Raw genomic sequence first — 26,944 nt, 5'->3', positions numbered from 1 at the left:
GTGTCGGCAAGTCGCGATGTGAGACGGCAATGCAATATTTTCATAGTTTTGGCTGATCACGTTTCTGTTTAAAATGTTTAGAGCACATATAAAGAATGGTAGCTTGTTTTTATTTTAATTTCGGCGGAAGAATGTGGTAACATGTTACCCGACCATCGGACAGGGAAGTTTGAAATTCAACCAGTCCGATACGAAAGTTACCCGTCTCGGGCGTGCGGACGGGCAGGAATTTCCTACACTGATTTTATTGGCATGCCCGCCCTTTTGTGGTTGAATCTGGTTACCATGGCAACATACAAATCATAGCAACATGCAAACCGTTGCTGGATGTTTTTTTTAAACTGAAGTGCAAATCATTGCAAAATGTAATGCCCGGTGGTTAAAGTTCATATTATGCCAGTATTACTGGTCGATCAAAATTAATTTATGCAAAATATTGTTTGTTTTTGTTTCCATGGTAACAAGTGTTTGAGCACCCGAATATGCACATAAGATCAGGTATCATCTTAAAATATATTCAGATTTAATTAGTGGTGTATGTTGATCAATGTGTATGCAATACATTACCTTTATTACCTTGAAATAATTTTAATTAATGCAAATTATTAATATAATATCATATTTCTTTGGCAATGAATTGATTTGTGTACAGTTCGGTCACATTATTCAATGGACATTGCTGCAAACTTAAAGTGTTAAAAAAATTGTGTAAATCGGTTAAGAATTGGCAAAGATACAAACAATTTACTCTTTTATTCCCTTTATAATTAGTGCTAATTGGTGCCACTGTCTTGTCTATTCATCAATGCTTAACAAAGTGAATCATTGTCTAAAATAATGACAATTATATTCAACTTCAAAGTGGTATATCTTGACAATGGAAACTCCGATTTACACCATTTAAAGTGCATTCAATTACTCTTGCAGAGATCTGTTAAATGATACCACACACACTGCACTAAGATGTATACTTAATTTTCCCCTGAAATCCCTACTTGAATATAGTTTACGCTGCTAACTAACTAGAAAATAATACGTAAAATAACTACGTTCCCGGCTATGATCATCAAATAGTAAGGACAATAAGCAACATATCATGTAAATACACACGGCGTAAGAAATTCCTCGTTTAAACAGATGGCCACAACTTACTAACCACGCGATCAACTCCGAGGCGTGTCAAGAACTGGTGCCCTGCAACACCGAATATAAATTTACGGACACGATGACGTCATTGTAAATACGCTATAAATAGACTTAACATATTTATTATGTGGGTTATGTTTAACATATTGCAACCTTCATGCGTCATTATAATAAGTATATTTTTATTAAAATGCATACGAATACAAATAATTTAATTTTCACAGTGGTTTATATAAATTTCTTGTTACGCGCAGTGATAAGAAACTGGGGAAGCCCGTAAACAGTCTCACGGTTCCGTAGCCTCGCTGTGAACTTGTTGTCTGTGCGTCTGTTTGAACACATGTCCTTGTGTTGTGACTCATATTGCTGACTTGTATCAAAAGTATTGGCTGTCTTTGACACAGTACCCTCATACACTACTCTGCTAATATGGGTGATGCAACTCTGCGGAATCGGGAACAAATGTATAGGATGGTGATCAGGTGAGAATGGGCGGGTATTCGGCTTCCTCCAGCTGTTTATGATCAATCGCGTATGGCAGTCGTGTCATCGCGTCGCCATTATTATTGTGCATTGAACACTGTTCCCGTATGTCTTATGTGTACAATGCACAAAGCGATATGCAAAATCAGAAATAAATACTAGTAGGTAGCTGAGATTCAAATAACCGTTAGTACGCCTCATTTTATTTTTGGTAATAATATCTTTTACTTTTGGATTGTTTTTAAATTTTTAATTGCTAATGACTCACCCTAGAACAATAGGCACAGTAAAATATTGTCACACATTGGAGTCAAACTGATTTATGAGTTCAGAAATGTATTTGGTAGGAGTTCTTTGGGGCCCTCTCGCCGGACCGTGCTCTAATCCTAATGCTCCAGTCTACGTCAACCCCGACCCTCCCCACCTCAGGTTTTTTTTGGGGGGGTGGGTATGGAAATTATTGTTGTAAAATTTGCCAAATGCCCCACCTCCTCGGGCAAGAAGGATAGGCAAATCACCACCCAAAACACACACACCCCCACATTTCCCCCACCCTCAACCCTGGGGAACGCCACTGTCCGCCATGCTTGCTATCAGCAGAGTACTCAATGAACGTATACGCATGCGCAGCTAGTGATGACAGGACACGAAACACGGCTACTAGTATTACCCCACCTCCACGGGCACAGTTTGGTGGTAAACCCGTCCATGGAAGGTAGTAACGGAAGGAGCCACAACGCCTATCAAGTAGCCACTTAAGCCTCTTAACTGGTTTATTTCCTTTTGTTTCAACCCAAATTAATCCTGATAAAGACATTGTCTAACTCATCTTTGATGTCGATGATAGTTTGCGATTGTTTACACAAATAACGAGTTAGCGGAGTATGATATAACCTTGCCGATTTTTAATGTGACCATAAAATATATGCGCATTATGAAACTACGATCATCACACATGCGCACTGGGTTTGTTTAGGTGTGAAAGGTCAAAATACGTATTTCATGACCGGAAATTCAACAGATGAACGTTTGACTTCACAAATTTCACATGTTTTATTTATTAGCGACTGTAATTATAACAAGATTCCGAATGCATACAACAACAATTCCTAAGGACTCCTACAAAATATCACAGAGAAAGGCATGCTCTTCTTTCGATACTATCTTTTCTGTTGGTGTTCGCCGATGTCCGGTGGTAAAAAATGTTGACAGTTTCGGGCGCCACACCTACGCACTGACAATGGTACCATGGAATAATGCAATCGTCACAAGCAATCATTGATTAAGTCTAATTACCATTACAAATACAAAATTCACGATATTTCATCAGTTCTTCTTCAATCAATGTTATATCTGACAAATTTCCATTAAAGTTCGCCAAGATCTCCGGAAACAACAGCATTCAAACTAGACGTTATTTTCAACATTCTACATGTAAGGTTCGACTATCGCTTCCGAACATGCTTTGAATATTACCGAATGCACGAGATTAGCGTAACCCATTGTACGAAGGTGCTAAAAGCTAACAAGAACAATGTTTGTGAACAAACATTGACAAACGACCATGGGGTAAAGCTAAAACAATAGCGTTGTGGCTCCTTCCATTACTACCTTCCATGACCCGTCTAATGCCCAACATTTGTCTTGTATTTTCCGAGGTGGGAGGGGTCGGGGTTGACATTGACTGGAGCATAACCCTTCCCCTCCAGTACCCCTCCTTTATTTCAATTCTATATACCCCTCTTTGGATCACTTATATTAAAATTACATTGGGGAGCTGGAGTGTTCGGGTTCAGGTTAGGGTGAGGGGGTCTTAAGGAACTCTTTCCATGTATTTCTAGTAAGGCTGGGAAGCGCTGTTGGCTGGTTCCCGCCTCAAGTGTCATGGCGTACCAAGCTACAAGAGGCCGGTAACTAGTAACGGTTCCGGCATTCTGATTGGTCCGTCACTTTCTCGTTGCTTGTTCTATTTCCCTTGGTTACCTGACGGCAGCGCTTACGCTCGTGGCCGTTCAGGGGTTTCCTTTTACTTTCAAAAGTTGGGTGAATAAAAAACTGTTTCTTTTGTTATAAATTTTCACAGAAACAGCGAGGAATGTCAGAAACATCTCAAATGTGTAAATCTAAGCAGGTAGTATGTTTGAGCATGGCTTTATTGTAGTATTATAGACATGTTTACGCAGAACAAAACATGGAATGTTTTCAAATTACGTCACTCAGTCACGTGCCTTCCGGCCGGAAAACCAGCCCAAATGGAACAATATGGCGATTACTAGTTACCTGCGTCCTACCTGCCATTCGCAAAGGACGCCGGAACCAGCGAAGGAAGAATGGTGGCATGTAAATTTGTTAAAGGAATACAAACAAAAGTTATTGAATATTCCAACACAGGGGGCGCCATTTACTATGTTCTTAAGGAAGAAGCCTACTCGTAATTTTTTAGAAAGTTGGTCATTAATCACTTGACAATGTTCATTGGTTTATTGTGTACAATCATGAAGCTAGTGTCCCATGGCACAATGAAATAACATTGAGATCATAATGATCTGTTTGTCTTTCATTTGTTTTTTGAGTACATGTACATGTATCACTATGTTCAAACTTTCACGTATTAAAAATACAAGAATATTCAAATATTCAAATTTGCCTGTGACAGAGACTTATTCAGCCAATGATTGGAGAATGAAAGCAGTAGCGTCTTTGGAAGTGCAAATTCTACTGTGCTGTGCTACTGTTCTGTGGTTAGACTTCACTGATATTGTTCTATTAATTGCTATACACACATCAAAACATTAACATTTCTCATCGTTGTAACTATACTACGTTATCGCCACAAAAAAAAAATATATATGACCAAGCATGACACGTACTTGTTTGAAATTATAGCTTGCCTGGAAACGTGCACATGTGCAATGATTGTTATTGTTTGTAGCAAAACCATCAGTGTACATGCGTATTAAAGAATTTCATTGTTTCATCTACCAGTAACGAATTCTCAGATGTGTCCAATGTATTTATTAACATGCCGTATCAAACAACAATACTAAAGATTACTCGTTCTTGTCCTTACTGCACCTTTACCCCTTTGAGTGCCTTTCTGCTAATTTATAGTCTGCTCTTTTTTGTGTGAAATTTTGTGAAAATTTCAACTTTTTTGATCAATATTGTAATATTTTGTCTGTTTAGTCTAAAATTAAGAATGAATTCAGTGAAAATGATAGAAAGTGAACAAATTTGAGCGGGGAAAAAAAACTTAATTAATGTTAATGTAGACTATTCAATGCTATCATGTCATCAACTCATTCTGTTTTTCTTTTCTGTTTTACTTGCAGTCAGCTGTTATATGATGGTTATGAAACACTGGCTGTAAATCTTGGTAAAACAGTGAATACAAGTCTGGATTGTCCACCTTCTAATAAACTAATGAGAATAACACAGCTTGGATTGCAATTAGATTCTGAACGTGAGTGTACTGATACAATGACAACTTCAAGATTTGTTAATTAAATGTTTTTTTATTTTTTATTCTCAAGATATTCAACATTTCACCTTTATTTAGTTCACCAACTGTGATGTCATACTTTACCCATCAATCTTTCCTTGGAAATCAAGATGGGGGAGTCCAGGGTTTGCATTAGTGTCTCAGCAAGACGAGTCCCACTTACAAAATTTTAAGAAATTGAAAGTTTACCCTGAATAACTTTATTAGAGATTGGATCCCAGCTTTCCTGAAAAACTGGGTCCCTCTTCAATAATTGGAGTCCGGGAAGCAAAATATGGGGTTAACGAAATCCCTGGTGACTATATTGTAATGATGAGAAGTTGAATATCTAGAGAATGAAAAGTTACATAAAAATACTGTAAATTGCATTTTCCTAGATTTGTAGAGCTTTTTCATCTGAGAGTATTACTGTAGAATACTTTATTTTCACTTGGAATTTATTTTCGCTATTTTCGCTGAAGGGATGAATCTGTGAAAATAAAATCCAGCGAATATACATTTTTTCCTATATTTCACATTAAGCTCATCAAAAATCAGTGAAAATAAATTCCATACAAAACGTCCAAAAAGCCTTTTCAGCGAAAATTAATTCCAGCGAAAATAAAGTATTCCACAGTATGTCTCTTTTTGAATAAGTGACCTGTACATAATGGTATATATACAACCTGTCTATTGTGACCACAAAAGCTGAAATGATGAAGGATAATCTCACTTTGAGTGTTCTAAACTAGTCTCTATGATGACATTTTTAGTTTAATCAAAACAAACATATTTTCATTTGTTCTCCATCTTCAACATCTGTTGAAAAATTGCCTTTTAAATTGAAAAACTGTAGTCATATTTTTATGGATAAATTTAATAACTAATGGTAAATGCCACATAAAAGGACAATTTCTTTAAATACCTTTATATAATAGGGTGTTCACTTTACACAAATTCGACTTTATATTTCTTCAACTACTCAGTCTTGATATATCTTTAAAGTCTTCATTTTCTCCCATTTATCATTAGATCAAGAGACTCGCAGTGTAATAGATACAGTTGCCCCAGGTATCGGGATTGATTTGGAATTTGATACAGATGGTAAGTGGTGATAACGTGCAATAATGTTGTTGATCTAAGGGGTTAAGTAAATACATTTATTATCACTATTTGATGATTTGAAGGTATCAGATGAAATTACACAAAAGTCACTAACAGATTGTGAATTTGTCTATTTTTGTGGCATGTTATAAAAATTTATAAAATAATTGCTAATTAACATGCACAGAATTATTTTGTGGAAGGGTACAAACATTTTTAAAACAATGGAAGTGAAAGGGTTGATGATATGTAAATTACCTAATTAATATGCACTGAAATATTTTGTAGAAGGTGAATAAAATTTATAAAACAGTGGTCATGAAAGAATTGATATGCAAATGACCTAATTAATATGCAGTAAAATATTTTGTTGAAGGTGAATAAAATTTATAAAACAATGGTCATAAAAGAATTGATATGCAAATGCCTACCCGGTAATTAATATGCAGTGAAATATTTTGTGTAAGGTTAACAAAATTCATAAAACAATGGTCATGAAAGAATTGATATGCAAATGACCAAATCAATATACAGTGAAATATTTTGTTGCAGGTGAATAAAATTTATAAAACAGTGGTCATGAAAGAATTGATATGCAAATGACCTAATTAATATGCAGTAAAATATTTTGTTGAAGGTGAATAAAATTTATAAAACAATGATAATGAAAGAATTGATATGCAAATGACCAAATCAATATACAGTGAAATATTTTGTTGAAGGTGAATAAAATTTATAAAACAATGGTCATGAAAGAATTGATATGCAAATGACCTAATTAATATGCAGTGAAATATTTTGTGTGAGGTTAACAAAATTCATAAAACAATGGGCATAAAAGGATTGATATGCAAATGACCTAATTAATATGCAGTAAAATATTTTGTGTGAGGTTGACAAAATTCATAAAACAATGGGCATAAAAGGATTGATATGCAAATGACCTAATTATTATACAGTGAAATATTTTGTTGAAGGTGAATAAAATTTATAAAACAATGGTCATGAAAGAATTGATATGCAAATGACCTAATCAATATACAGTGAAATATTTTGTTGAAGGTGAATAAAATTTATAAAACAATGGTCATGAAAGAATTGATATGCAAATGACCTAATTAATATGCAGTAAAATATTTTGTGTGAGGTTGACAAAATTCATAAAACAATGGGCATAAAAGAATTGATATGCAAATGACCTAATTAATATACACTGAAATATTTTGTGTAAGGTTTACCAAATTTATAAAACAATGGTTTAACTATGATTCTCTTTATTTTACTGTTACAGTGCAAACAATAGCTCCAGAAGCTGCTCTGTATGAGACGTGCTATGTGACAGCACATAAGGGGCCTTGTAGGGCAGCTGCATGGAACAGAGATGGTAAGAAAGTATGCATGGAATCCTATATAGTAGACTCATTATTTTCACTGTAAAACAGATATTAAGCCAAAGTACCTCCAGTGGAAATAAATTTGTTCCCATATTTTGTATGGCATTCATCAGGAATCTGTGAAATAAAATATACAACACTGCACAGTTCATCAAATAAAAATTGGCGATTTTCTGATGTTTTAAGATGCAACTGAATCTGTTGTAAATTGTTCTTGTATGTTTTTTATAAGAACTGAAATTTTGCGTCATGCAGTATGTTGTAATGTTATAGTGAAAATAACCAAGCAAAGACGAGTTATTCCACATAAATATGCTAGAGGGCGCTATAACTCTATAACTATAGGAAGATCATAAAAGTAACATTTTGGAAAATAAAAATGAGCATAACATTTTGTTTATCATTAATCATTTGCTGATAATACATTTACCAAATTTGTTTGAAATATTGCTATTGTTTCATACATGCACACTTAATGGAACTAATACAGTTTACGACATATCGTTTATGATTTTTTGCTGAATGAAATGAAACTTTTAATTCATCAGGTAATCTAGTCGCTACCGGTTCTGATGATGCTTCTATTAAAGTATTGGATGTAGAGAGAATGCTTGCGAAGAGTGCTACACCGGCGGCCATTTTAGCCAGCGAGACTGCCCAACAAAACATGGAGAACCACCCGGTTATTCGAACTCTGTATGACCACATTGAGGTAAGAATAAAGCTGTTTGACATTCCTGTGTCGTTTGTCCATATATGTCACTTTTGAACCAAGTTGCACAATTTTTCTGTGATGATGTGCCCTAACAATGAGAGGCTTTTCATTCACATGATCTATGTAAGAACACTCGGACACTTCGACATAGCGCTGGTTTTGAATGAAGTCAGAACATCAGTATGTGTAATGGAATATAACTACTGTACTCGACATCGATTACCGGTATTCGTTAAGCAATGATCAAAGACCAAGTTTTAAATTAGTGGCATTTTGAAGGGGTGGGCGCTTTGACAAATGTAACCCTGAATATAAAAATTGCGCAAAAGTAGGGGTGGGCGCTTGACCGCGGGCATGGATGCTAATATGGTCGAGTACGGTAAATATTCCTGAGATTGTTTAATTCAGACAAGAAGTAAATACGATGAATTCAAGGATACAGTAACATGTAAGGGGGTGACATTTGCAATATTTTTAGCGGATGACATTTTACTTCTTTCTTTTACGGCATCTTATATCATAAATCATCCAATTATTAATCCCTTCCCCAAAGAAAATCACATATTCATATCCTAAAATATAGAGCTCTATGAATGAACTCGGAGGGCAACTATCAAGACTTGGGTATGGCTTATAATATACACTAAACAATCCATTTAAGCTGTTATAAATATCTCCTATCACGCTCCATCGCTTTTCATCGTCTATTACATGACTAACAACATAGCACCAAAATGTAACTATGAGCTACAGACTATAACTACAGTGATTTTAGAATACAAGTAGGAATATAAATTATGTGTGTGTGAACAATTTATCCACAAAATGTCAAATGTTCAAACCTGAAATAGATATACACCATCAATGAACAATGAATAACTGCTCAGTGTAAATGTACATGGGGCAAAATTGTTGCTTTATTTTCACTATTTTCGGCAAAGGAATGAATCTGTGAAAATAAAATACCAAGGGAAAATACCTTTTTTTCTATATTTTGAAATTAATTTCTTTGAAAATCAGTGAAAATAAACTTCTTACAAAGTATCTTTTTAGCAAAAATTAATCCTAGCTATTAAAAAGCTATTTTACAGTTACTGTAATAGTTTTGCTTCATCACAATGTTTCTATTTTTCAGGAAGTCACTTGTTTGGATTTCCATCCCAGTATTCAGATTTTAGCATCAGGAAGTAAAGATTACTCCGTCAAATTGTTTGATTTCTCCAAACCATCTGTCAAGCGAGCGTTTAAAAGTATACAGGTGAGATAAGATCAGTAACTGGGGCAACAACATTTTATTTGCATCTTGAGGCATCGCCTTCAGCAAAATTTGATCTTGATATTTTCTTTTTGAAGAAGAAGAAGAACTCTCGCTTTGTCATTCAATAAACTGACACAACTGATTGTTATTAACTTGAGATCTCCATGAGATCTGTCCTGTTAGGGGGCGCACTGTTGGTACCATTAGTATTTGTGTAAGTACCACAGTTGTTGCACCACGTCATGTTCAATGTGAGTCCCATGTTGGCATGTGATTGTATGCAAATTACATTGTTCTTGCATGAAATTCAAACGTACACGTTGTACCACATTCAGAATAATTTATCATTGGTTCCTAGCCCCAAATGTAGCACCTGACAATGAAAACCAACCTTCCAGTGACCAGATCAGAGGGATTGTTGAGTCCATCAGCACTGTATATTTTGTAGTAACTGTGTTTATTAGTCCCCGTTCGGACGAAGTCCAAAAACGGGGACTTATAATTCGGTCTCCGTCTGTCCGTGCGTCCGTCCGGAGTCATATCTAAGAATCCCTTGGACCGATTCTGTTCATTCTTTGCATGTGCCTTGTACCTTATGTGGGACATATGCACATGCAGTGGTTTAGCGATTTGATTCAAAATGGCCAACTGGCAGCCATCTTGTTTTTTTGAAAATGTTGTATTTTGGACATGCTTTGTCAGTTTTCATTCAAATTTAGTACATACATCATACATGTTAGGATACATGTCCCCGACCGTCTGTGAGTTCCTGAGTCTGTCCGTTCATCCATCCGTTCGTGTGTCCATGTGTCAGTCTGTCCAGAGTCATATTTCAGAATCCTGTTGACCGATTCCGTTCATTCTTTGCATGTGCCTTGTACCTTATGTGGGACATATGCACATACAGTAGTTTAGCGATTTGATTCAAAATGGCCAACTGGCAGCCATCTTGTTTTTGACTCCCGTGTGCGAAGCACAAAAAGGGAGTCTTTGCAGTTAGTGTGTCTATGTGTGTATGTGTGTGTGTGTGTATGTGTGTGTGTGTGTGTATGTGTGTCCGTCTGTTCCACTGATATCTCAAGAACCATACATCAGTTTTTGATGAAACTTGGTGCATAGATGCTCTGGGCCAATGCGCAGATTTGATTAGGTTTTGGTAAAAATCCATGCATATTAATTACCTAATTTGCATGATAATTAGCTGATTTTTGGCTGTTTCATGACTGTTCCACTGATATCTAAAGAACCACTCATTGGATTTTGATGAAACTTGGCACACAGATGCTCCAAACTAATGCGCAGATTTGATCAGTTTTGGGTAAAAATCTGTGCAATATTAATTACCTAATTTGCATAATGATTAATCAATTTTCGGCTTTTCCACTGATATCTCAAGTACTAATCATCACATTTCAATAAAACTTGGTACATAGATGTCATAGGACACTGCACAAACCTGAAAGTTTTTAGGGTAATATCAGTAGATATTAATTACCTAATTAGCATAATTAATTAATTTTCAGCTTTTGATATTTCAAGTAGTAATTGTCACATTTCAATGAAACTTGGTACATAGATGTCATAGGACACTGCACAGACCTGATAGTTTTTAGGGTAATATGAGTACATATTAATTACCTAATTTGCATAATTAATTCATTTTCAGCTTTTGATATTTCAAGTACTAATCATCACATTTCAATGACACTTGGTACATAGATGTCATAGAACACTGCACAGACCTGATAGTTTTTAGGGTAATACGAGTACATATTAATTACCTAATTAGCATAATTAATTATATTTCAGCTTTTGATATTTCAAGTAGTAATCATCACATTTCAATGAAATTTGGTACATAGATGTCATAGGACACTGCACAGACCTGATAGTTTTTTGGGTAATATCAGTAGATATTAATTACCTAATTAGCATAATTAATTAATTTTCAGCTTTTGATATTGCAAGTAGTAATCATCACATTTCAATGAAACTTGGTACATAGATGTCATAGGACACTGCACAGACCTGATAGTTTTTAAGGTAATATGAGTACATATTAATTACCTAATTTGCATAATTAATTAATTTTCAGCTTCTGATATTTCAAGTAGTAATCATCACATTTCAATGAAATTTGGTACATAGACATCATAGGACACTGCACAGACCTGATAGTTTTAGGCTAATATCAGTATATATTAATTAGCTAATTTGCATAATTAATTAATTTTCAGCTTTTGATATTTCAAGTAGTAATCATCACATTTCAATGAAATTTGGTACATAGATGTCATAGGACACTGCACAGACCTGATAGTTTTTAGGGTAATATGAGTACATATTAATTATCTAATTTGCATAATTAATTAATTTTCAGCTTCTGATATTTCAAGTAGTAATCATCACATTTCAATGAAATTTGGTACATAGACATCATAGGACACTGCACAGACCTGATAGTTTTAGGCTAATATCAGTATATATTAATTAGCTAATTTGCATAATTAATTAATTTTCAGCTTTTGATATTTCATGTAGTAATCATCACATTTCAATGAAATTTGGTACATAGATGTCATAGGACACTGCACAGACCTGATAGTTTTTAGGGTAATATGAGTACATATTAATTATCTAATTTGCATAATTAATTAATTTTCAGCTTCTGATATTTCAAGTAGTAATCATCACATTTCAATGAGACTTGCTACATAGATCTTCTAGGATTATGCAGAGACCTAATTAGTTTTAATTGGATATTAATTACCTAATTTGCATAATGTTCCACTGATATATAAAGAACCACAAATTGGATTTTAATGAAACTTTTAAAGAGAACTATGCAGAAACCCAATTAGTTTTTGGTAAATATTTATGCTTATTAATCTCCTAATTAACATAATTAATTAACACTGATATCTCAATTACTGATCATCACATTTGAATAAAATTTGGTACATAAATGCTCTAGGACAATAGACAGGCCTGATTAATTTTGGGTTAAAATTTGTTCATATTAATTCTCTAATTAGCATAATAATTCATAATTTTTTTGTTCTGTTCTGTTCATATTAGTTACCTGATGTACATAATTAGTTTTCAGCTTTTCTATCAATATCTCATGTACAAGTAATTTTGAATTAATTTTTAATGTGTCTTCAATACTCTCAGCACACGGGAGTTCTTTCTAAGCTTTCTTTGATTTGAAAATGTTGTATTTTGGACATGCTTTGTCAGTTGTCATTCAAACTTGCTACATAGATTATACATGTTAGGATACATGTCCATGACGATTTATTTCGCAATTTGATCAAAGATGTGTGTGTTTTATAATCAGATCAAAGAGCTGTTTTTATTTTTGGCCATATTACTACTATATGAATCAAGTGTTTTGATGTAAATAAACAATTTGTTGTATACGCCACTTGGAACTCAAGTTTCAAGGACATGCACGCGACAACCCCTCCGCTTTAATATGACAAGCACAAAATTTAACGGGGACTGTGTCATTTTCAATGACTTGTATATGTACCATATTCACATGGAATTTCATGCTCTGGTATAGGAAGATTGGGGTAATAACAAAAAAATATCCAAATGAGCCGTATACGAGTAAATGTTATTATTATACATCTGTCATCGTAACGTTACAGCGTGCCGTAATTTTGCGGTATTTTACGTGGTATGTTCATCCTACCATATAAGGAAATGCATATTCCAAATATGAAATGATTAATGCGTCCTCTGATAATAAAAACAAACATGGCTGCCACCAGGGTTCGACTGGACTCCACAGATGTATAATAATAATAAGGTTATTACAAGAATACCTCAAAGTATCTCATCGACCTCCACTGCATGTCAGTCGATACTCCAGTTGTACTGTCTTTGTGCATACTTTGAGGTATTCTCGTAATAACCTCATATTATTACAATGTATCACTGATTGAATAAATGTAAAATCAGTTTCAAATCAAAGACAATAAATCATCTAGGATTATTTGGGTATAAAACAGCAAAGTTCCCATCATTTGTATATTGGCCGTAGCTTGACTATTAGGAGTATGTATCTGAATATACTTGCAGGAAGCGGAGACTGTGAGATGTCTATCATTCCATCCTTCCGGGGACTTCCTTTTGGTTGGAACTCAGCATCCCACATGTAAGTTTATTTAGTTGTATTCTTTCCATTAGGTGGCCTGGAATCCGGAAATTCTAAGTACTCTCACGAATGGCCTGGAGAATCGCTATGTAACTATGTAGTCATCACAGAATTCTGTGTTATCACTGATTTGCTGTCTGGATTTGGTTTCAATACATTACCACAGGATTATGTATTCGCAGTCTGATGTGTAGCTACAGTAATGTCAGCCCGCAACACCTCATGCTAGGCTGTTATAAGTACATTTGTTAGAATAATTAAGATTTTCAGCGACATTTAGCTTACAATGGAGGATGGGAAGGTTAGAAAAACTGGAGAGAGGCAAAGAGGGGGAGATGATTGGTTAGCTTGTCAAATCATTGGAGGGTGTCTACATGTACATCATTCAAAAATTTGCTAAATTTGACTCATGACTGTATGTTTCTGGGGACAACAACTACATTTTATAACCAATTACAAATATGGGGTTTAGCCATGCCAACAGTGTAGCCATGCCAACGGTGTAGCCATGCCAACAGTGTAGCCATGCTAATAATGTGTACATGTAAATATGCCGTCAATGTAGTCATAAAGAGTTTATACATGTAGTCTTGCCAAAACTATTTTAATAAATACAGTAGAAAAGACTTTGAAAAAGCTACATGTCATTTTAGCAAATTTGGCTCAATGCACAAATTAACAGATTATTAATTTAGCTAAAATGTCAACAATCGTATTGTGAGAATATTTTGAGTGCAATTATAGGTTAAGTGGTTAGCTAAAATATCATGCTCGCTAAAAAGACAAGTTTTACAGTAATTTGTTGTATAATGCTTTCTGTGTTTATATTTCTAGTACGCCTGTATGATGTGAACACATGTCAGTGCTATGTAGCAAGTAATCCTGATGAACAACATACTGCGCCTGTTACTGCTGTAAGTATCACTTGGATTCAGTCTACTGTAAAATTAATTTTACTGGAATTAATTTTTGGGTGTTTTGTATGAAATTTATTTTCACTGATTTTTGACAAGTTGAATGTAAAATATAGGAAAAAAAGTATATTCGCTGGATTTTATTTTGACTGAATCATCCCTTCAGCGAAAATAAATTCCAAGTGAAAATAAAGTATTTTACAGTATACAGTGGGCTCCAATTTTAATGCTAAACTCTCAGAAACAGTGCAGAGAAAACATCCAAATATTTTTTGAGGGCACCAAGGCTTGTGGAGAAATGCCTTCCACAATGAATTGCTTTTGTAACTTGTACCTTACTTTAGAAAATTTCTTTACTATAATCTAACCAGAAACTGACTAAAATTAGAATATCAGTGAGATTCTATCGAGATTCTTATCAGAGTCTCACTGTTTTCCTTCTAATCTAATCCACATACGAATATCTGATCTGAATCTCACTCCAGTTCTTGCTAAAGTTTTTACTGGCAAAAATTCTAGCCAAAGTTTGGTTCACATATTTTTTTATGACTTTCTCAAATTTTAACATTAGTTTAGGAGAATTTTTTATTGTAACAGTTGTACTCAATAATTGATTATTGTAATCAACAATACACACAATAAATCAGGCTGAACTAAAAATTTAAAAAAATGAATATACTGGAAATGAATCCTACTAAATTGTTTTAATAAATTGTACAGGTTATTGACCTGCTGTTGGTTTGACACACAAGTTCAAATAATGGTTATGTTGTCATTCAACTTGACAATTGCTATTGCTATTCAATCTTCCACACTATCTCGTTTAATCATTCATTTCAATCAATTACCATCTTAGTATATTACAATATGTTTATGTTTTATTATTCCTGTAAAGGTTCAATTCTGCCCAAATGCCAATATATACGCTTCATGTAGCAAAGACGGCACTATTAAAATCTGGGATGGTGTTAGTAATAAATGCGTCAATACTTTTAAGAATGCACATGACGGTAATGAAGTATGCTCAGTGACCTTTGCCAGAAATTCAAAGGTATGTAAAGATCGATATGTAAGTAAGGTGCGATATAAGGTTGGATAATCTATCCACATGAGAGAAAAATTTGCTAAGTTTTATATCAGTGAAAATCTTTTTAGGGTCCTATGACTAGAGTGTCGGTGACTTTTGTGAATTTTTGTCTTCACAAATGCAATAAAATCATAAATCATGAAAATTCTAGTATTCCTTCATCCAAGAGTTGATTTTTGCATCATCAATAATGCATTGCGATAATTACCCGGTATGTTAAAAGAAATCCAGCATTCTTTTTATATTGTATTGTTTATTTACATACTTGTTTATTTACATACTTTTGGTAGCATTAAAGATTTGGTAAACAGCAACACATTCAGTGAATAGTTTTGTTTCCATGGCAAATTTATTTAGTGTATTGTGACAATCTCTTGTTCATGATCATGTACATAGCACAGCCATTGTACATGCGTGCATCATAGACAGTGTTCTGTAAATTTATTTTGAAATTAATTTACTCTTTCCATAAAAATCTAATCATAATTTCCTTGTTTCGTGATAGACTGCATTACATAAACGACTCTGATTTCATGAAAGACAAAAGGGCCTGAAACTGTAATGGCCGTCAAAATCTCATTAAGAGCGAGACCTGTTTTTGCAACTCAAATAGTGTTCATTCTCTGTTCAATTATTGCGTCCACTGTCCCACTGATCTTTATGATCAAAGTATTTCGAACAGAAGATGATGGGTAAAAGAAAAAAACTTTATTTGGGGGGACAAAAAAGTCACATGACGTCTAGCTCTAAATGATCATAAAGTAAGAAATAGATTTGCAGTATATCAGGCCCTCAATGTGGAGTACCAGAAAATCTTTTCTTTTTATGAGGCATTTCACTTCAACGATAATGGTCTAATCTGAAAATGCAGTTTACTAGCTCTTTCTATCATTGTCTTATTTGTGTTTTCAGTATTTGTTGTCAAGTGGTAAAGATTCCCTTGTGAAACTATGGGAGATATCAACGAGTCGTAGTTTGATCACGTACACAGGTGCAGGATCTGGTAAACAGAATCACAGAACACAAGCTGTGTTCAATCATTCTGAAGATTATGGTGAGCGAGTGTATATTTATCAATAATTTATGCGTGAGTGTACCCTCGAATACGCCTGGATCATTTTCAATAATATATGCATAAGTGTACCCATGAATGCAACTAGAAAGTTTTTAATAATTTATGCGCGAGTGAACCTTTGAATACGACTGAACACTTTCAATAATTTATGCGAGAATGAACCCTTGAATACGACTGGAATAATTTATGTATTGCATTATGGGAAAACACAGGTGACTCTTGGCTTGATATGTAAAAAGAAAAAAACTTCTAGCTTGTTTTTCTATGCCCACTTATATTTCTCACAAGCCATTTCCAGCATGCATTTCAAAGTCACAGGTTTGCCACTGAATCAAATAGACTTTGTGATACTGAGAAATAGTTCAGACTCAGATGAAAATTGAGACATGTGTTCTTTTCTACATCATGCATAATTGTTGAATTAAATCAATGTATTAAATACATCTCATTGAATTTCAGTTCTGTTTCCTGATGAAAAAACAACTAGTTTATGTTGTTGGGATTCCAGGAATGCTGAGAGACAAAAACTCCTTTCACTTGGTAAGTCAAGTACTTATTCTGTTAAAATGAGTACAACACACAGTGTTGTCACAATCAAAGCAAAATTTGCTGAAATAGTTCTGTATATTATAATTGTATGCATGTGTTGTTAGTATACTTGTGGTTGAACTATTAACTGGTACACAATGTAATGACTTTCTCTTCAACGATTCTACTTTCATACTTCTGATGGTAAACTTCATTTCAGGATTTTGCGACAAGAAGGGGTCTCAGTTGTCTATTTCTCAGTACCCATGTAAAATCTGTATTACCGGTAGAAGCACCCATTCCTTTTGAATAATTGAGAATCAAAAATTCATCATGTCTCATATGTGTAGGTCACCTAAGGTGCTCTAATATAAGCTGCATCCCCTCTGTTGCATTGTACCGGTACTCTTTTAATAGAAGCCATGGCTTCTAATACAGATTTTACAGTACTTCTCTATCAGGACTTGTTACCTAAAAACGCAATATTTACAAGCTTTATTCAAAGTGTGCGTTTGTTTAATTTGCAGGTCATAATAATGTAGTACGCTGTATAGTTCATTCACCTACCAGTCCTGGTTTCATCACGTGTAGCGACGATTTCAGAGCAAGGTTCTGGTACCGACGATCAAACACTGATTAGTTTACAAGCAGTTAACTGTGTACCTTGTTACAGTGACTAGATATTGGTTTATACCATTTGAAATCAAGGATCTGATCACATGACCACCTAAGAAGACCTTTTTCCTCCCGACTCGTGGAGAGCACTGTATTAAAACTGCTTTAATTTTGCAATTTGGGGAAAACTCAAAAAGTTTTTAAGCAGTAAACATACTGCAACCTTTAAATGGAGACTGCTACAAATTTGTAAACATTACTTCAACATAATTTTGAAGGCTCTACAAAAATGAAAATTCTAAACTTTTATGAATAATCGTAATCTTTTGTCTCAACCTCAATTAGTAACCGTTTAGTTTGTGATGTTTAACCGGGCAGCAATTCAAACTTGTTTGCACTCGCAAGAAAAATCCCAGGTGAATAAAAATAAAAAGTATATCTCTTCCCAAGTCCCAGTGCCTCGCCAGATTATCACTTTTTCAGTAATTCCATAAATATTTAGTCTTAAATCCCATACACAAATTTAGAAGAGGAAAACATTGCATTGTGGGAGTTTTTTTTATAGATTTCATTTAATTGTAACTGTCAATACTTTTGAGTGATATTAAAGTGAATTTTTTTTTTTATATTTGAAATATAAACGTATCTGTGTTTTTTTGTACATCTTCCTAAAGATGTGACAAACCAGATGAGAGGTAAATTGTGAGCAGCTTTTTTTGATCTGTAGTACCACGGTAGCCCATCAACGATAAATGTTTTTGACCGATTGACTACAGAATCAAATATGTGTACATCACTGGGAATGTTGTAGCTTACTCCTATCTACCACTCAGAAGCGCCTAGTTGCTAGAGGGGAAGATCCACATTTCTTGAATTTTCAAGGTATAATGATCCAGCTTACCAACTCAACATATTCGTAGAGAAGAAATTCTGAACAGGTATGAAACTGAAAGCGACAAAGTTTCATGTGAAGTCTCACTATTATGAAAACTCGCACATCACAATGTTTGTCTTTCATATCTCAACTTGTATACTTCATTTGTGTAATTTTGCAAATGAAACTCTTACATAATCGCATATAAAAGCATTTTTAGTAATAAAGAATAACATTACTTGACTCGTTTTTGGAATTAACACACCTGTGAAGGATCATAAATCGGTAACCTCACTGATTTTTTGCATGGTTGGTATAAGACCAACCCATTATTTCAAGATTTTAAATAGAGTGGTCCAATGGGTATAATTGTCTTTTTATAAACTTCATCTTTTAACCATAAAATGATTGCTTATCATTTACTTGATACCACCATTGAATCAAGAAATGAGATAGATATCACTGCAGTATAAATTATCAGAATTTCCACGATTTGTATTATTGGACATTGATTTCTCTGAATCTATTGGTATACCATTTTGAACCCTATCAAATTCCTAAGTCTGCTATATTTGTTTTTGAAAAGTATACTTTGCAATATGTGATGTCGGAATGTCAAATTTACCTGGCAAAAAAGTCTGGCAAAAGACAATTTTTAGAGGTGCTGAAAATTCTGCCAAATTACAGCGGGTGCAAACAAGATTCGTACAGAGAGTTATCAAACTCTAGGAAAGTCCCTACAAAAATTGCAATATAGGTAGCGAAAGACTTTCTTATTGGCACTATCAAATGATCGATTTACCAGGTATTACATTTGGTGGCATTTTCACTTCTCCTCCTTTTGAATACTGGTATTTTGTTTGTTTGTCTGTTTTCATATTGCAACTGTGTTTGAACTAGAGAGATGTATCTGTATTAAACAGTTGTGGTCGTCGTGTTAAATATGGGACTCGTAGCAACGTACACAATCACCTTTTATTTGCAGTCGCTTCAACCATCAGGGAAAGTTGATTGAGTTATTGGAACATTGATAAGGATGTTCCCTAGAAAGTTGCAAGTTACCCCTACATATCTTGTTTATGCCCTGTTGTAATGGTTTTTTATGTGGTTAAGTGATACCTCTCATCAGGACCACAATATTTGTGTGGAAGTGGGATCACTAAAATTCTAGAAGTTTTTTTGGAGGTGTGATTCATGTTGTATTGCTTCCAACCAATTATTGATAAAAGTTTGCATACGTCAATCAAAAATAAATATTTATTTGGTAACTAGCACCAGTGAAAATCTGGTCCATTTCACCAAGTCCAACTGTTACTAGCGGGGACACCAGGATTATACAATTTCTCAGACACGCTTCCTGTTACCTCAGGCTGCTACAGTGATTTCTATGATAGACCTTGCATTAATTTTTGCCATGTCAGTGCTGGATCTTCTCTTTGTTTCGGTAAATCACAGGCTAACCGTCCAATCAGAGATACAGAGTTATGCTTAGCAATATGATTCTCAATTTTAACATCCATACTTTTACTCTCGGCTAATAATGTTTTTGTTTTTACAAAATTCCTCATTGCACCATATTCCTTTGCAGTATGGCACACTTTACAACTATGAATATCATGATCTTTTTGTAGAGTCGCTTTTTTCATTTTTTCCATTAGATTTTTCAGTTTGAGCTTGTTGATTAGCCCCATATCGACATCATAGTGATGTGTTTTTGGAACTGTCACAGTCAACTTCGGTTGCGTGTCTTGTGAACTTTTCAGCCTTCGTAGCCTTTTCTTGAAGAATTTTTTCTCATCGGATGTAAGATTTCTAGTTCTGTCACTAACAACTTGTTCTTGCTTACCTAAATATTCATCCCGCAAACATTGCAGTTTGGAAGCAATGAACTCATTCCTAGTCACTTCTAATTTCTCCTCGTCCTCAGATTCAGAAATTAATGATTGAAGCCGCTCGTCGTCCCAACTTTCCGTATAGCTCAATTCGCTTTCAGTTTTACTAATTAAACTGCTTCGCTCGCTCACAGTTTCGGCCTCAGAACTCCCCTCGGCGTATTCACCACGTCGTTCAGTACTACTGCTCTCCGACTCACTAACATCAAAGTAAATATTCTCAAAACGAGCACTGATGCTATGCGACTCAGGTCGCCGGTCTTTGTCATACCGATGGTTTGCGTACGAACTGGAATCGGAACGCGACTCACTGCCATCATCACCGGAATCGGAAAATGTGTACGTGTACGATTTATACGGACTTGATATTGCCGTTCTGTCTTCTTCGTCTGAGTAGTCTGTTTTGATGTCAATCAGTGTTCTGATGTCAGTCAATTCGTCAATATCACTGACTAACGACATGATAGAGTCGTTCCGAGTCGTCCGATCTTGTCGATTCACGAAAAGAAACCACACAAATTACAAACATGCAGACCCGGAAGTGTATTTAAACCAGTTCTGTCGAATCAAAACTCACGACCTCCTTAGATATTGCTTTATGTCCGTTGCAGTCGTCAAACAGCGGAATTCTCGTCGTTACAACGTACAAATTGTTGACAAACCGAAGCGGGAACTCGCGCAGGAATTTCGCAGTGAGGTCGGCCTTCAACGGTGACATCGGCGTATTGGGAATTAACCAATCAAATTGAGTGACGCAAATGTTAGTATTGTCCAATCAACAGGTCACGATTGTTAAAGTTCGTAGTTTTTTCCGTGGTCTTTCAAACGTTCAAAGTAATATAAGACTTGTATTGGCAAATGTGTAAGTCAACATTATAAAAGGAAATACAAATGTAAAATTCTAAACTTTTTAAAAATAACAAATAAAATTGAATAGCATATTCTTGAATTGAAATCTAAAATTATTATATGGGTACTTACAAACAGATAAAATGCATTGTTTCTTACATGTAATATCAATTGACCCATGATACAATCATTTCAGGTAACTCATAGATATGCATGGTTATTTTATTAATTTTTAAAGAACATTTAGAAACTCAAAAGTGTCTTTGAAAACGACAACAAATAACTTAAATCAAAGCATTAATTTAACGTCACTAGTGTGGATGAATCAGAATGTGATTTTGAAATGACTGCAGTTATCCAATCACAGTGAATCAAAAACCTGTGTTCGAATTTGAAACTACATTTCTAAATACTTTCAAAATATGTGCAGTTGAAGTGACAATAGTTGTAAATGTATCTTTTTTTCTGATTTTCATTTTCAATGAAACATTTCTGGTGTTATTAATGACATTTTGCAATAGCCATGGCCAGTGGACACTGGAAGGACAGCATATACACTAAATCACTTGTTGGTTGAAAAGATGGTCACAGGGTCTCCAGTGCCATCTATTGAAATCCAGTTTTGTTCAGCGAACTTCAGGGATCATTGTACAAGATGACAAATTACCATGGACCCTGGGCAAATGTCTAATACATTGTCATATTGAAAGGCTAAGCCTCTATCTGACAGCCTTTCACTGGTGTCATTTCCCATTCATCATGCAACACAATTTTCTACGGTTCCCAGCGCATGACCGATTTCAATGAAATGGCAACTAGTCAACCCTTAGTTTTCACATTTTATGTGTAATTAGTCTTGTGTAGGGTAAATTTGTCCATGCAATTGTGTTTAAAGCAATAATTTGGTAAGAGTTGGTCATCTTTATGTGGTTATATTTAAACACAAAATATTTAAAATCACATCTACCGAGTATTACCACTTTATCATTGATTGTCAAACCAGACAGTACGTTTTTGCATCGACCACCAATGCACGCCGGTCGATACTTCTGCTGTACTGTCTTCGTGCATACTTTGAGGTATCTTCGCAATAACCTCATATTATTCCTCCTCAACTTGCCGAGTTTTATTGTCAACTCACATCCATTTTGACATTATTGAAATACAGACCAACTATTCAATTTTAATTGCTGAGGTTTATTTTGTGTGAACAAACAATACAATTACCAAAATGATTTGTCATGTAATTTATTAACCCTCAAAAGCAAAAGTCAACTTTGGTCTTATTTAAAAAAAATAAAACCCACATTTTGTTCAGCGAATTTTGATCAAGATCTTTGGCTAATAAGGAATTATATCGACTTTGTCAAATATTATTTAAAAAATAAAAGAAAAATACATGAAAATAAGCAAAAAGTAAAAACAGGATGTCATGTGACATGCTTTTATGATAATAATACACAATAGCCAGCAATTGAATATCAAGTTTTTTATTTCCTAAAAAATTTCACCATGTGTATGCATGTGGTGGATAAGTTTATATCGCAAAACTAGGCGTTGGGGTGTTCTTTTCGTCACATAAAACGAACTGACTAATCATGCGGAATTGTTATTGAAACGGACATCGATTGCGTTGTGTTTTCTTGAGTTGAACAGACGTGAGATATAATTCAAATTGGTTTATTTGTACTCAACATGAACATCAATACGTTGTACAGCAAATACTTCTTGGTATAAAATATAGATCGCTAAATAATAGCTCCATGAGGAGTTGGCATCGTAGAGAGCATAGAAAGGAGGGTGTGCATAACGAGCATCAAGTTGCGAAGCTACCATAGAAGGAATTACAGCGACGGCCTGAATCGGACTTCTCACGACAGCGCTTTGCCTGGTTAATGTAATTGTCAACGTTAGAGCGGCATTTGTCTCGGTGACAGCTAATCGGAGAAGTGCCAAACACGTGTTTGTACTCTATCATGCCAAAAACGTTCCGAAAATAAAACAACGCTAATGATTGGCGCATACAAACGAAACATAGCGCTGTCATTCCATATTAGGAGTGACACGCGACTAACACGAGGGAGAACTTTGGTGGGAATTTTGGGCGGTAAACAGACAAGTACCACGAGAACGCAATGGGAAACAATGTAGCGAACGTTTGGATATAGCGTCACGGTTGCTACAGAAACCGATCTAGTCTCTCAGGACTCAACTCGTGGTTATCAAAACAATGTCTGAAATTACAAACTAGCTTGGAGAACATCATACAGAAAGTAAAATTTGTTCATGTTAGATAACTGCGCGCGACAATGCAATTACTGTCTCACCGGAAGTTAATTTGTGCTCGGCAATGGAAGGATTTAAAAAAAAATTGAAATTGGCAAAAAAGGCTGCTCATTTTTCTTCAGTAAACGTGATGCTTTTAGGAATATTTAAAACTTCATGCTTCAGAATACATACTTTTATAATGGTGTTATATGTCACCTGATCACGCTAGTGTATTGATATATAAAAAGTAGGGCAATTGGTGTAGTTAAAAATTGTGGAATAAGCAATATGTCAACTGTGAAAGGTCTCTGGTTTCTTTGTGATGTTTCGTGTGTTCCCAAGAAAACAAATCACAATATCAAAATGTACACATTACAGGAATCTCAATGTACAAACATACATGTTAGGAAACATTTGGTAATATTTCAAGAGGGTTCTCATCAGTCAACTTTAAAATCTGAAAAAAAAATAAAGTTTGGAAAAATTAATTGTCCTAATTGTCTAATAATTTCTTTTTTAATCAAGATACATATAAGTAAACAATTGTCTGTATTATATAAAGTGGGGAGTATTTAGCCTTTAATTTCGAAAATTTCTAGTGGTGAAAATTATACAGTTTACAATATTCAACTGCGGAAATGTTCTTGATTTGAAGGTGTTCGCACATATTAGATTTCACCTAAGCCATTTTATGTGGTTTCAATCTGATTGAAACAGGATCTATTGTATTAGTTTTTGTTCATAATGTTTATAGTAATTAATGTTTCTGTCAGTTTTTAGTCTAATTGCTTGGTCAGAGTTAAAGGGCAGTGGTCATCACGCAGCCTGTGTTAGAATTTCATATAACGATGCATTTTACATGCGTTTTGTACATCACTATGTGTTCCATATCAAACAGGATACAGTGTAACACATTTTACCACTCACTAAATTGAAACGATTCACAATATGTCTGTACACTCACCGTTTTCATCATACGAGACATTTTGTAAATAAAGTCCATCAGCGGGAGCCACAGTTAATTGAATGCATTGTCGTTGATCTAATGATGTCTTAATATCATCAACTTCTATCATCCCGTTACCCACGGCAACTAGTGCTGATGTGATTCTTCTCACCTACATTATACAACAAAATACTATTAATTTTGTTTTCAGTCAGAAAACATGAGAAGGGTCTAAACCATTGAGACAGCTAGGTTAGGGTAACAGCCGAGCAGCTGGTGTTCGGGTCTCTGTTTACGGGTGGCCTACCAAAAAATAAAATTCTCCCCAGTCACTGTCTGTTTCGGGCCGATTTCTTGCTATCCGCGCATTTTCACAAGCCCAAATACCACTCAATAGACTCTATATAGTGAGTTTTAACAACATTACGAAGGCTTAATGCCACTTTAAACATTGAATAAAACGACGAGTTGCAGCATACGGACCTTCAACGGGGGACGTCTTATAGCACATGCTCGAACGTTATGTAAACGAACAATGTATTTTTTACACGCATGAATGTAATTGGTCAGCAATGGTACTGGGTGCCTACGAGTCTCATCGAAATCATGAAACATTACTACAACCATGCACCGCCATTTTAACTTGGATATTAGCATATGTTGAATACTAAGTAACTTGTTTCTGTATATGTGATAGCTTCACCATTGAATGATGGTAATTTAAAAAAACTGTTATAATACTTTCGATATAGAACTGTCAACTTACAGTAGAATTTTACATAATTCCGAAACATGGGTTTAATTATGCTGAGATATCAAAACTTCTGTCTTCAAAAAAAAAAAAGTACAAATGTCTGAGGTGAATGACCCCTTAGCTGCATCTCTCGGAAGGCATGAAGGCATGCGGGTGATATCGATATCCTCTAAGCTTATCAAATAACATGGTGGCAATATAATATATAGTTCTAGAGGCGCTGGTTGCTTTTAGTCTGAGGTCATCTACATCTGACCATCTATCTAGGCAAATAAGATTAACAGCTCTATAATGGGACTGTCAACTAATTAGCCTTACTAAAGGAGGCTACTGTGAATTCATTAATTATTCACTGGGTTTTAATTTGGCTATTTTTGATAAGTGAAATCTGCTAAATTAAATCTACATGAACATGTAAAATAACAATAAAACTCATTGTTTCCTTGACAAATTCATGAAATTAAAACACAGTTAATATGATGAACTCGTCAAAATAGTGAAAATAAATGTCAGTGAAAATAAATGGTTTTACAGTAAGTCATTCTTGCCATAAGCATCTTGTAACACAAGTTCTGATTGGCTGGAATGCGAATAGCATGGGTAGCTGGACAGATATGTAATTTGAAGCATGCACCCTAATGGAGATAAGCTGGTGACCCTAGCTAGCTATACCTACATCACGTATTAATCGTGTAGATGAAGTGAGGTGAGGCGAGGCGAGGCAAGGCGAGACAAGGTGAGGTGAAGTGAGGTGAGGTGAGGTGAGGTGAGGTGAAACGAGGCAAGGCATGGCAAGGCAAGGCGAGGCGAAGCTAGTTATACACAGTCCTCAAGTACAGTGTGTTTCCATTTTCTTTCACGTTTTATCAACTTTAATAAGTCATAGAACTGTGCCAACAAATGTATAGAAATTTTACAAAAAAATCCTTAACATGGCATGAAGTTGCTCATCTTAAGAGATGAAAAAAAAAAACACTCACAGACAAGGAAACTTAATTTATTCCAATAACTGACAAAATGTTCCAGTACAAATTAGGAATATTAACAGAAACTGTCCCAAAATACTGATAACTAAAACTACAGCCTCTAAATGTACAACTTTCTTGATATGTATCTTCTGCAAACAGCAAAGATTTATTGAAGGCATGTCATTAATGCAAAGAATAAACAATATAGAATGTGTGGTAAACAAGTGTACCATAATGAATTGGCACTTTGTGTTATATTTGATAAATACTGTATTTTACTGTATTTTAAAAATGCATCTCTCATAGAAGTGCATGCAAAACTAAAATTACAGTTATACCTTTTTTATTATGTATTAAAGTAAGCACTTCTAATAGAACAAATATGGTATATCAAACAACCCAAATTTGAGAATGATTAACTGATTATT

At 34.8% G+C, this 26,944-nt stretch overlaps 3 protein-coding genes across 3 annotated transcripts in view; 1 reads left to right on the top strand and 2 right to left on the bottom strand.

The window, feature by feature from the left end:
* The first annotated feature begins 1,460 nt into the window (after window positions 1–1,460).
* On the top strand, window positions 1,461–18,606 carry LOC100367837 (cleavage stimulation factor subunit 1-like). Its single transcript, XM_002737290.4, has 12 exons — window positions 1,461–1,628; window positions 4,962–5,092; window positions 6,143–6,214; window positions 7,506–7,598; window positions 8,157–8,320; window positions 9,459–9,581; window positions 13,671–13,746; window positions 14,581–14,660; window positions 15,556–15,711; window positions 16,660–16,801; window positions 17,282–17,362; window positions 17,878–18,606. The coding sequence occupies exons 1-12, from the start codon at window positions 1,576–1,578 to the stop codon at window positions 17,988–17,990; spliced, it is 1,284 nt and encodes a 427-aa protein (XP_002737336.1). The 5' UTR covers window positions 1,461–1,575; the 3' UTR covers window positions 17,991–18,606.
* A 1,472-nt stretch (window positions 18,607–20,078) lies between these two features.
* LOC144356732 (uncharacterized) lies at window positions 20,079–21,272 on the bottom strand. Its single transcript, XM_078011419.2, has one exon. It carries the CDS (start codon window positions 21,191–21,193, stop codon window positions 20,225–20,227), a length of 969 nt encoding a protein of 322 aa, XP_077867545.1. The 5' UTR covers window positions 21,194–21,272; the 3' UTR covers window positions 20,079–20,224.
* Window positions 21,273–23,054: 1,782 nt separating this feature from the next.
* The window catches only part of LOC100369044 (tRNA pseudouridine synthase-like 1), a 32,022-nt gene continuing 28,132 nt past the window's right edge, over window positions 23,055–26,944 (bottom strand). Inside the window, exons 6-7 of the mRNA XM_085508350.1 lie at window positions 24,813–24,966; window positions 23,055–24,305 (exon numbers count right to left, since the gene is read on the bottom strand). Of these exons, the coding sequence (XP_085364476.1) occupies window positions 24,289–24,305; window positions 24,813–24,966 (171 nt within the window). The 3' untranslated portion in view covers window positions 23,055–24,288. The remainder of the gene's footprint in view (window positions 24,306–24,812; window positions 24,967–26,944) is intronic.

This window comes from Saccoglossus kowalevskii, chromosome 15 (assembly GCF_978046115.1).
Source record: "Saccoglossus kowalevskii chromosome 15, keSacKowa6.1, whole genome shotgun sequence".
Taxonomy (NCBI): Eukaryota; Metazoa; Hemichordata; class Enteropneusta; family Harrimaniidae; genus Saccoglossus; species Saccoglossus kowalevskii.
This window is presented reverse-complemented; position numbering and strand designations above follow the sequence as displayed.

Bases quoted from the DNA above. Each gene is read 5' to 3' on its own strand.
- LOC100367837 (XM_002737290.4), top strand. From the start codon at position 1,576: ATGGGTGATGCAACTCTGCGGAATCGGGAACAAATGTATAGGATGGTG. The intron at 5,093-6,142 runs GTGAGTGTACTG...ATTTATCATTAG, and splicing joins ATTGCAATTAGATTCTGAAC to ATCAAGAGACTCGCAGTGTA. The intron at 9,582-13,670 runs GTGAGATAAGAT...ATATACTTGCAG, and splicing joins GAGCGTTTAAAAGTATACAG to GAAGCGGAGACTGTGAGATG.
- LOC144356732 (XM_078011419.2), bottom strand. From the start codon at position 21,193: ATGTCGTTAGTCAGTGATATTGACGAATTGACTGACATCAGAACACTG.